The sequence below is a fragment of the Galleria mellonella genome, unplaced genomic scaffold (genome assembly GCF_026898425.1).
Source record: "Galleria mellonella isolate WM207_F2 unplaced genomic scaffold, CSIRO_AGI_GalMel_v1 utg78, whole genome shotgun sequence".
Taxonomy (NCBI): Eukaryota; Metazoa; Arthropoda; class Insecta; order Lepidoptera; family Pyralidae; genus Galleria; species Galleria mellonella.
The window spans coordinates 484714-497485 of record NW_026442151.1 but is presented as its reverse complement, the minus strand read 5'-3'; the positions used below and the strand labels follow the sequence as shown (position 1 = coordinate 497485).

Here is a 12772-nt window from a genome sequence, read left to right as displayed (position 1 = left end):
ATTTCCTTATTGTTAATTAATAACGCTATTTCTGAATTTCCTTAAATTTTCTTTACTTCCTAACTAATACTGTGCTAAAATTATAGACTTATTTATTTTTATAATATAAAAATATAGGACATTGAATGTTCCTTCGAAAAATTATATAATAATTATCCGTCGGCAGTATCTAATCGGCGGATTTTAAAAGACAGATTTCTCTAAACTATTTGTGTACAAGCAATATCATAACACCCAACAAAGTCAATAACCAGCAATGCATAGGGTGATTATTTTATAAATTTAATTTTATATTTTAGGTTCAATATTGTCTACTTAATATTTGTTATGTATTATTAAATAATTAAAATAATAATTCTATTCGCCCTTATCTACTGCTAAGAAACAATAATTTCTTTAAAAAGACTATTATATGAGAAGAATAAATGGACCATCACATATTAAGAACAGTGTATAATTATTTGAATGTAACAACATGGAATCATGTCAAACACTATCGGACGAGCAAGAAAGAACCTACAAAATATATAATATGTACAAGGTAAGTCAACTTATTATAAAGATTAACAAGAGTTAGTAATTGAACAGTCCGCAACATTATGATCCGACGGGAGAGGAAGTTATATATTATGTTAGACTACGTCTTATTAGATTCTTTTTATTATCAATAGAGTTTACTTCTGTGTTGATCCCCTATAAATGTTGTCATTAATTTGATTAAAATCGATTTTTTGTAGAACATAATCGTAAAAAATATTTATATATTCATAAACAAGATCTACATTAAGATTTAAATTATTTCCAACTTCCGAATCTCATTTTTTCAATATAATAGAGTAGAAATATAGAAATCAATTTCTGAAAAATATTAATAAATAACATTATAAGGAGAAAAAAATATTAGTAAATATGAAATAAGCTACTAATGGTATGAAATAAGCTAATAATACTAATAATGCCTGTGGCTTCTTCCTTATAACTGTGATCTAAGTTCCACGAAAATCGGACAAGCCGTATAAGCGCCAAGAAGTAACAAACAAACAAACTCACTTTTATATTTACATATTACTAAGGATAATAAATTTAAGGAATCAATTGCTATAGTAATATGCTACTAAATTGTGCATAAGGCATTAATAGGGGTTTCCGCTAATTTATCTGTTATCTCCTAAAACAAAACTTCAAAAAGATTATTTTATTCTTCTTAAAAATTCTTTGTTCACCTATATTTTGTTTATAGCATATATAATACATGTTTACAAAATATACGAAAGAATTATTAAACTCGGTTTAAAATAGACAAAATATTGAATCGATTTTAATAATCTTTGTACAATCGAAAGGATTTACTCTCAAATACACTTATATACTAAGTATCTTATACGAGTATGTGTGTGGTATAATATCTTGTGTTAGCTCATCTAATTTTAATTTAAATTTTTTAATTTAAATTTACCATTGAATGTGTTGCTAAGCACAAAACTCGGGAACAGATAGATCAATTTGACAATTTTTTTTCTATTACTATCCGCTGCATTCCGAGGTAGGTTCATATGAAGAAAAAAGTAAAAAGGCCATTTTTCTTTTTCCCATACAAACGGTTACTACCTGCCAATTCAAACATTTCAATCAAATATTGACGTCTATAATGTGTATTGTTTTCTCCAACTTGAGGGATATATCCTATCTCTCAAATCTCACTGAGAGATAAAATAGTTTTTATCCCGATAAGAAAAAAGGACTCGGTACGTGGCAGAATGGGCTAAAAGTATTGTTTAATTTTGTGTTTCCTTCACTTGTATTATACATTTGTGCAAACTTTAATGGCTGTCAAATTACTATTTAAGTGTGTAAATACGTATTATTGTTATAGTTGTCTCTTTGCCTTAAATAAATAAATAAAACAACGTTTACCGCATTAAACAGTTTTTAATAAACTTGACAAAATGAAATTTTTTCACACACACAATTTTTTGATAACAACCGGGTACTTTAACTCATAATAGAACAATTTGCATCAATTAGAATTATAGTATAGTAAATCTTTTAATTTTTTGTCACAAAAAAAAACTTTAGTAACAAATTACGGCGAGCAACTTACTTTTATGGTGGCCCCATTCACGGAAGTAAACAAGTAATGGAAATAAAAAATTATAACATAAGTACACACAATTACAAAAAAATAGTTTAGTCAAATTTAGAACCTGCTTCGTTTAAACGAAACCATCATACGAAACCAATTTAAGGTTTCGTATGACGGTTTCGTTTTAAAATACTTACATACCACCTATGATATCATTTACATTTTTTTAAATACTTAAGAATATTATTATATGTATAATTATTGCAGTTTACTAATCAAAATACAAAATAATTTGTATAAAAAAAAGGATTGTATATTACTTGTTGTTTTACTTTTTATTTTGCTCAACAAGAAAATAATTAACAAAAACTTCAGGTATATTAATCTTTAATTTCTACTTTTTTTTTATACAACTTAGAACGGCAAACAAGCTGACGGCCCACCTGATGGAAAGTGGTAACCGTTGCCTATAGACATGAGCAGTACCATGGAAATAACAGAGTATACTGTTTTGCCCATGATACCCCTCATGCGTTGCTATTCCTGGGACTCAGGTGTTATTCCTCTGTACCCAATAAATTCACGCCATATCCCACCCTTCAAACTGAAACACAGCCATGCAAACACAACCGCTTCACGGTTGAAACACGAATGGGACAGAGGTACCCAAGCAATCGACTTTTGTACAAAGTCTCCCTCTGGTAGACTACTACCATTAATGTTTAATTTCTATTAACAGTAATTATAAATCCCATTAAAACATAAAATGTAAAAAATGACAAACGTGGCAGTTGCACGGTAATGTATTCTACTAATAATGTATTCTTAAGTGCACTATTTAGATTAACTTAGTAGTCGAAATAGTAGATTTTGTATTTAATTATTTTTTTATAATTATGGTGCGGTGTAATAGCCAAGTCATTGTAATTATAATAGAAATAAAGATGTATAATATTGATACGTGATTCTATAAACAATAACTATAATAACAGACTTGATTTTACATGAGATCTCACAGCTTTTTTAGTGAAAGACCTATGTTGCGATACTTGGCATTTTTTTACATATTATGTTTTTAACAAGATCTCATTTTTTTTTTCTCAGATAATACATCTAGTTAGGCAAATACAAACGCAATGCGTTATTTCAACGACGTAATCGTTATTTTTTTTTTTTTTATTTAATTAACATAAATTATGGAATTTCGGGATTTTTCATTTGTTTCTTCCATTTATAAGCTGAACTATAGGGAAGTTTAAAATTTAAAGTTTGTGAGACTGCTAGAAGTATCTTAGAATTTTAGTGATCGATATGTCATTGATCGATTGTCACTGACAAAATTAAAGAACTTTGACTATCAATAATTTATAAACTATAAAGTATAAATATTAGGTATATTGTCAATATAGCCAGTTATAATATATTTCCTTGAACACTAAAAATTTAAACTTCTTGTTTTATCCACAATGATGTTACAGCAGAGTAAAAAATGCCTTCGAGAAAAGATTGGTTCGGCTGTGCTATCGTGTCACCTGATCACAGGGTAAGTGCTTGAACAACCAGTGGTTCAAGAACATATATCAAATGTTCAGAACAATTATGCGACAATTCGATGCACTATCTAAATATGTCATAGAATACTGGTTACAGTTTTTTAGACTGAGATTCTATACTGTGTATAACCGTCGCGGCGTGCATTGCCACTTTCAATCAGTGGACTATCAACTTGTTTGTTACACCCAGTAGTAAAAAAACGTTGTATACCAATTGTTAATATTTCTGATGAAAATTGCAATTCAAATATACCGTGTACCATTAAAATAATACAAATCGTTATCATCACATAAAAATATGAAATAAACCTGTTTAAATTCATTAAGAATAATAATATTTTTAGATTTTTTTATTGCTATATGATGACAATAAAAAAATCTAAAAATATCTAAACAAATTATAAACACAACAAAAACGAATTAGCCAAATAGGTGCAACCTTTGCGCAATGACTTACAAATATCCGGGAATAGAATTTTATTTAATTAGATTATAAAAATAATAAAAATAAAAAAAAGTATATCAATATTAGATTTCTTACCGACTCTTCTATCATAGCATTCATATTCATTCGATTGAGTATGCATACTCATTTGTATCTTCAAATTAAGGTCGATTGAATGCTGCTATAGAATACGCATTTGCTCTACATTGGACATTTACTTTTCTATATTTTTAAGATTTGCCCAGAGTTATATGATATTAATTAACTTATTGTTTATTAAGTTATGGAAAAAACTCTCAATCATAATAAAATACTTCTGGGCACGGGTGTCTCCTCATAGTTAGAGGAGAATATAGCCTACTACTACTATGCTAATTTATTTATTTATTATAAGGCAATTGATAGAATATTTGATTGTATTGACTTTAAGACATAAACTCTACTTATTATCAGTGGGAGAGACATTTTAGTACTACAAGTATAAATAAGGCTATAGAATTGTTTCATCACTAATCCCTACCAGTCAATTTCCTTAATAGCATCTCCTCGCTTGTAGTAATATAGTTTCCTTATTTTTCAATAACCAATAAATGTTATTTTCATAATTATAGTACTCGTATATATCAAAATAAGAAGAACAGTAGTTATACTACAGTAATGTCTCATATTTTAATATGTAAACTAGTTATTACCTTAAAATCTCCTTGCTTGTAAATAAAATAGATTTTTATTATCATTTAACAAAAAAAAATCTTTAAATAACAACTTTACAAATATATACTTTTATAATCTTAATTAGATTATAATTTAACTTGCAATGGTATAGAATATCTGTCTATACTGACGTAAGGATTGGTGCTATTTATATTTTTAACTATCATAAATGTAAAATTATAAAAGATTTATATACGCGTTCACAAAGGAACATTCAACACGTTTTAATGATATGTGGTGTACAAATAGATATGTTATTTTAATTAATTCACATGAGAAAACTCGCATTTTAGAGCGAAATATTAGTAAAATTATCCTACAAAAACTAATGACATAGTATACTTACTGAAATCGAATTCGATTACACTTCGTACTATACTTACTCTGCAAACAGATGTCGAAATTTTAATATATAATTAAATTGTGTTCCGACTTCAATTTTGGCAAAACCAGTTATTTTGATTTAAAAACTAAACTACTGAACCAATTTCTCTATCATATCCTTTCAGATAAAAAAAATCCAAATCGGTTTACAACGGATGGAGTCATGAGGTAACACACATAAAAAATAAACAACATTCAACAAAATTGAGACCCGCCTTCTTTAAGTTGGTTGAAAAAAGAAAATACTTTATATTTTAAAACTTTTGAAATGATAAAATCAGATACTCTGACTTTATATAGCGACATAGAAAAACATAATATAGGACTAATTGATCTTCATTTATTTTTATGTTCGCTATAGTTACATCTATTACACATAGACAAGCGAGAGCCGGTTTTATGTTATTAATAGAGTAACTTATTTTAGAATCCGAATTCCATAAGGTAGATACCTACTCAACCAGTATCTTTTTTATTCGACTTTGTTTAATATTCATTTTAATATTTACATATTACGTTTCTAAATATTATCTATTAAATATTAATTCCTTATATATATATTAGGTGCTTATATATGAAATTAGCGTTTTGTCGTACTGACCACTTGGATCTGAAATATAATATAATATCTCCTCTTTGGTTAAGAATTCCAAATTCAAATGTATAGATTACATTTAGCTGGTACATTTGAGTTTTAATTTTTTTCATTTATTTGTTTTTTCCTCATTATTCTTTTCCTTGGTATCGCTTATTACCGCAAAATAGAAAACATGAAATATCGGTATACTTACGAGTACGAGTTCTACCGTGATACCAGTGCTGCAGAAACAGCTCGACGGATTGGTGATGTGAAGGGCGGTGGTATCGCAAAAAAAAGCACAATACATTTTTTGTTTCAACGTTTTCCTTGTGGAAATTTCGACCTTCAGAACCAACCCCGTGGACGGCCGGAGACCAAAGTGAAAAATGAAGAATTAAAGACTATTGTGGAAGCGGATCCATCACAAAGCACTTCAGAAATAGCTGCAGGATTCGGGGTAAGTGATAAAACTGTATTAATTCACTTCAAGCAAATCGGGAAAGTAAAAAAACTTGAATTAGCCATCATTCATTCTTCATGAATTAAATGAATCAAACTTGCAAACACGCATCGACTGCTGTGTTACTTTGCTCAACCGACACAATAATGAAGCGATTTTAAATCGAATCATTACTTGTGATGAAAAATAAATATTGTACAATAATCGGAAGCACTCGTCGCAATGGCTGAATCCTGGAGACCCAGTCAAATCCTGCCCTAAACAAAAATTTACTCAGAAAAAGTTCCTTGTAATTGTTTGATGGACTAGTTCCAGTATCGTTTACTACAGCTTTCTAAAATCTGGCCAAATGATTACAGCAGATATCCATTGTCAGCAACTGCAAACCATGAAGGAAGTACTAGCTGCTAAACAGCCGAGATTAGTCAATTGCTCTAGGACACTGCTGCTTCACGACAACCACTAAATTAAATGTACTACAATTGGAATGTCTGCGAAATCCACCATACTCCTTGGATCTTGTTCCAACAGATTACCATTTTTTCCGGAATTTGAACAACTTCTTACAAGAAAAAAAAATTCAACTCCGATGCGGCAGTTCACACCGCCTTCAATAAGTTTATTCTCTTCCCCATGTTTTTTTTTTTTTTTAGTTAAGGAATCAATGAACTACCTGTGAAAGTGCACAAATAACAAAAGTGTATACTTAGAAAAATTAAAAATATATTACAAATTTCACTACTGCTCTATCTAGGTGAGAGAGCATCTCAGATTTTTACAATTCGATTAGATTGTTTACAATCATCTAGACAACACTCGAGGATAGTAATATCTATCAATTTTCATCATTAATTTGTTTGTTGATCTTTAATGGGCAGCACCAGTTAATGTCGTTCATCTTATTAAAAATGTTACTATTTACTACTGCAATAGGATTCAACGAAATCTGTCACCTTTTTACTGATAATGAATGTGCTGACATCAGAACTGCAAAATGCATGGTTAATGTTGAAATAAACTAATTTTAAACAGAATATCTTCTTCGTAATTTTGACGAAACGGAAAAGCCTCCATTGCAATGCCTTGTACCTTGAGCAGCAGAATATATCACAATTCCCATTTCCTAGAATTGTAATTACAGAATAATCGTGAAATCAATGAAGAATATAACTTAGGAAGCACTCTCTCCCGATGTTTCTTGTTGGAAAAGTTGGAACTTAAACTTCTCTGAAAGCATCCTTATATGATCTTGTTTCTTCAATAAATACTGTATTAGTAAAACAGACAGCACATCAACATTCAAGTATGGGCATACCTGTACCAGCTACATATACAGTATATCTAAAAAAAAATTTTTCGTAATTTTTTTAAAGCTTTCTTTTATGTACTCATTTATACAAAAAATGCTGTATTTGATCGATTTAATTGTAACATTTAAGTTCTAAGATTGAGAGAGGCAAAGCTTATTCTGAGTGGCCTAAAGTCCTGTCAATATCTGAGTATGATAGTCCACCTGTACATGAAACAGTTTAGGCAACAACAGCGCCATCGGCGTCGAACGGCGTCTGGTGGCACTAAAGACGATGGACGACGCGCGGCGCCCCACCGCAGCGCGCACAACGACCGCCACGCAGTCTTCCCGCGCGGTCCGCACGTGCGTCTAGCGTGCCTTTATATCGTGCTACAACTTAACGTTTTCGAACGTTTCTCAAATATTCGAATGCGATATATTAAACTGTCGTTGTGTATCTAACTGTGCTTGTCTATCGTCCAATCGCTACTTACTGTGAAATGACTTCAGTGCTCTATCAATTAAAGTTGTAATTACATATTTTCCTTACTAAATTAATTAGATCTTACATAGAACCGGAAAGCATTAAATTAATGAATGGAATTTATTAAAGCTACACTGTATCGCTGAATGGAATATATGGCAGCTAACTGAATATTAAAATTAAATGGTAGGTACATGTGTAATCTCCACAAGTTATTCTAAATTTTGTTAACTTATCAATGTCAATATAAACTAGTGTATCATGTTGGGATAAGAACTGTAAACATATAAGCTTATATAAATATTATACTTTCTAATAACTAAGAATATATTGATTTAGGATTAAATAATAAATTTCCTTTAAAGTTAAATTTTTTGTTATATTATAATTTTATCTACTTTATTTTTTATAACTGGCATTAGTTGGTTTATGTTTTTATAAAATAAAGCGCAGAATAACTTCTTTTGTACTAATAATACACAAATAATTTACGTAAAAACATTTTATTTTAGCTATTTATTACTGCTAAATCCGTAAATAATATCAAAGATTGTATAATAAATATGCTAAATATAAATAAAAATGTACTTAATAAATAAAATTTAAAACATGGAAGTTATTACAATAATTAGATAAAAAATCCGGTTATTTAATGATACATATAGGTATAGGTAGATACCCGTATAAAATCTAATATTGTTTTTCTTCTAACTTATAAATGTTTTGAAGTTATATGTTCTTATACCTACTCATGATTATTTATACACCGATAAAATACTACTATCTGCAAACTGGAACATAGATATTGATATAAAGATAAGATACCGTTACTAATTGTCACTCTATATACGTACTTACAATACGTACTACACATAATTTTAAAAATATAACCGGTTTGTTGTTATCTATGTTTTAACAATTTCAACAATTTTCCAATGTAACTTTATCATTTTTATTTTACTCATAGCAACGAAAGCGAATACCTCACATAGTTAGGTAGGTATGTAAGAAATGCCTTATTGCATGCATTCCTATATGTCTACTTATTACATATACACAAATTATATTTGAGTGTAACTACGTGATCGTATGATTTCGTCATGTACCTAAACATAACTACTTCTATGTCTCATACCTATAGTCAATTATACATTGGATAAAGTCCTAAATTTTACTTAATCGAACTCAAGATCTTAAATTTGAGAAAGTAAAATTAAAATAAATAAACGACTTTTTAACTTAGTAAATGGTTATCAGTAGTCGACCAAGTTATCGTAAAGTAAAATATTGAACCGTATAATATCGGTTCACTCTTACAATATTAGCACACTTTATTGCTATAAAAAATAAAGACAATATATTTAGGTACAGAAAAATTCTTAGTTATGTGTACATAAGCAGCTGTTTTTCTTATATTCATTCTATTCATTTTCATACCAATTCAGCTGAACAAACTAATTATATTATATGTAGTATAACTATATTTTGCGGTTTTGTCTGCATGAATCAAGATAAAAATATCATTTGTATTTTATTAACTATATTAAATGAAATTTGATATGAAATCGTATAAGCATAATTATGTAATAAATATCTAAACATATTGTTACAAACTTTCACATTCATAATAATATAAACAGAATCGTGTATAAGTAGTTCTTGTGATTTTATTGGACATGACAAAATTTTATTCATCTATTATTCCATTTAAAATGAAAGCAATAAAAAATGGTAGGTATTTTTGTTTTAATAACTGTAAAACAAGTGTGTCAGCAAATGAAGAAATCTGTTCTATTGCAAATTCTCGTTTCTTTATTTATTTCATAAGCTCTGAAAAGATATTTGCCCTATATTACGGATAGAAGTCAATGAACTATGATGAAATCATGAAACCATTTTCATTTTTATCGCCGCGCTACAACTTTCATTACATTTCATGACATACAACCTAGATAATATTAACTAATGAGGAATATATCTTGACGCCAGTTCTCTTGTATGAAATGTATATAAATGCTTCCTATTCTTACACATATAACTTGTTGTGTAAGAATAAATTATTTATTCTTCCATAGTTCATTTAACCTCCTCAAGGATCAATTGTCTTATTTCTTATCTACTCTATAACAACTCCTGTACAAAATTTTGTATTCCCACAAGTTTTGACAGTTGAAAGCGCTATTAAATAAAGCTATATTAAATATAAGGAGTTTTATTAAATACTTACTTTATTCAAAATATTAAATTAAAATTCATTTCATAGAAATTATACAGCTGTATTTGAAGATCGTTGTTCTCTACTTATGACCATAAGAATTGCTATATATATAATTCTGTCTATTCACAAGACTATAAACAATATATTATCGATATAACCTCGACATCTGCTAAGTACGATACTCATTTTATAAGATTGGAATAAATAATATGGCAAAACTATACTATGACAAAAAGTTATTGCATATTCTTACAATGCTGCACATATTAGTATATGGTTAAATTTGTTTTTTTTTTTTTCTTTACTTGCACTTACATATTAAACTTTGTTCCACTAGTCTCCTCTTCTAATATCTTGAGTATGAAAAGAAAAGATACTACAATACATATATTACTACTATGTCATATATCTTAGCCAATTCAATAGAGTGTATTACTGTGTTCATTTTATCACTATTTAAAACACGTTACTTATTTCCGAACAAAATTTTAACAATTATTATAAAACCAACATTGTATGACGATAAGTGGTTGCCGTAGTTATCATCGCAGATGTAAAGGATGTGTCGCCGACTCGACCAACCATAACGTTCTATTTCTACAAAAAAAACTTTTTAAAACTAACTCATTGTACAACAGAAACATAACACTACAAAAATAACCATATTCGATTGCACTTTTCTCTGTGAAACAAATTTATTCTAGTCAGATATTTTCAGATATAGGGTTATTTTATATCGTACTTTTTCAACATTCGGCTACTTTCATTACTGGCTATATCAGTAGATTAAAAAAGTATATATTTCGAAACAGAATTATTCAACCATGAATAATGAATAAAACAATATAAATCTCATTAAAAAAAAGTTTAACAAAACTTGCCTGAACAATGCATCTTCACCGGTTTTAAAACAAACAAAAAATATCCACCTGCTCACTTATTTTTATTTGTCCAAAGTGTGTCTCCCCTACAGAATGTAAGCAAGTTACGATCAGAGATGCGTTCCAATTGTAATAACATCAATTGATTTAAGTCTATTTTAGTGGGAGGAACAAAACGAGGTCACCGACCGGCAATTATGTCCTCCTAGAGACTCCTCTTGTACAAGCTACAATCGGATATTACTATCATTGTTTTTATGTCGTTTTAGACAGACGCTACGTTAATCTAATATCTTGATGTTTTAGTTTTATTCAACGAAATTTCTCTTAATTCTTACAATATTTCAAATTATGTTATACTATTAAGTTAACATAATTTAAAATTAATTTTGAAAAAATAGATGTTAATCGAACAATACGAAACTTGCCTACTTACAAAACTTTCTACTTTCCACGCTCTAAAAACATAAGTATTAGAAACATCGTATCATTCGTATCGTAATGTTAAACTAACAACAAGATACGATCGACTATTATTAAATATTTGACAATTAAACAACTGTATATATTTATTATATTTTTTAAACCAACTAATATTGTTACTGAATTACTAAATAAAATTTTATAATTACATAAATACATTTTAAATAACAGTAAGATAACGAACAGTAATAATTCACAAATTAAATTATCATGTCTAGGAACCAATCTACAGACAATAATATTCCCAATAGAATATTAATATTTTATTAATACGAGCAGGGCATGTTACAAAATCCAATAGCACAGAAAGCAATTATCGGGGTGTCCTTTCACTTGCTCGTTGATGGTAGTGGTGTGGTATGTATGTGGTGTATAAAGGCCCATTGGAACCGCAGCCGGTGTGCTTCGAAAACCGGTCCGAAAGGAATGAGACCAACTTGTGACTCAAGGTAATATTACAATGTTGATCAATCGAATTTTGGAATAACGATTAAAATTGTTAACATATTAGTATAGGAAAAGAATATATAATTTCTTTAACCATATTTATTTTTCATAATCAAACATCTACAGTCATAATACCGTAGTTAAGGTATTTAAATTCGTGGTTTGAATATTATTAGAAAATCAACATGTTACTTTAATTTTTTCATATATACAATATTCTTTACTAATATTATAAATATGAAAGTGAGTTTGATTATTATCTTAAAACGTTTTAATCAATCACTATGAAATTTAGCATACTATATGAGATGCAGAAATATATATATATATATATATATATATATATATATATATATATATATATATATACAGGCTACTTTTTATCCTGGTGAGTAAATATATCCCAGTCACACGGACAAAGTCGCAGATAAAAGCTAGTAATTGATATTGAAGTGATGAATATATATACATGTCCATGTCTATAGGTGACGGTAACCTCTTTCTAACAGCTTAACAGCTTATTTGCCTTTCTAATTATCATAAAAAATATTTAGCATTAACATATTTGTTATATATACTTACTTATTACTATTCCAGAATAACATGTAGGTTTAATATTTATATTACATTAACATTTTCATTTTATTACTTATCTTATTAATATGCTGTTAACATTAAGAACACAATTTATGTTATACAATGAGTAAAATTTATGGGTATTAAAAACCCAACTTACATATTATGATTTC

At 28.6% G+C, this 12772-nt stretch overlaps 1 protein-coding gene across 4 annotated transcripts in view; it reads left to right on the top strand.

The window, feature by feature from the left end:
* The first annotated feature begins 321 nt into the window (after nt 1–321).
* Nucleotides 322–12772, top strand: part of LOC113517247 (TOX high mobility group box family member 3-like) — a 36195-nt gene continuing 23744 nt past the window's right edge. For 2 of the 4 annotated variants that reach the window (XM_031912377.2, XM_031912376.2), the window contains exon 1: nt 322–541. In XM_031912377.2, coding sequence (XP_031768237.2) covers nt 476–541 — 66 coding nt within the window. In that variant the 5' untranslated portion in view covers nt 322–475. Of the gene's footprint in view, nt 542–7846; nt 8181–12772 lie in introns of those variants that run through there. The other 2 variants (XM_031912378.2, XM_026901867.3) reach the window with 2 other exon arrangements.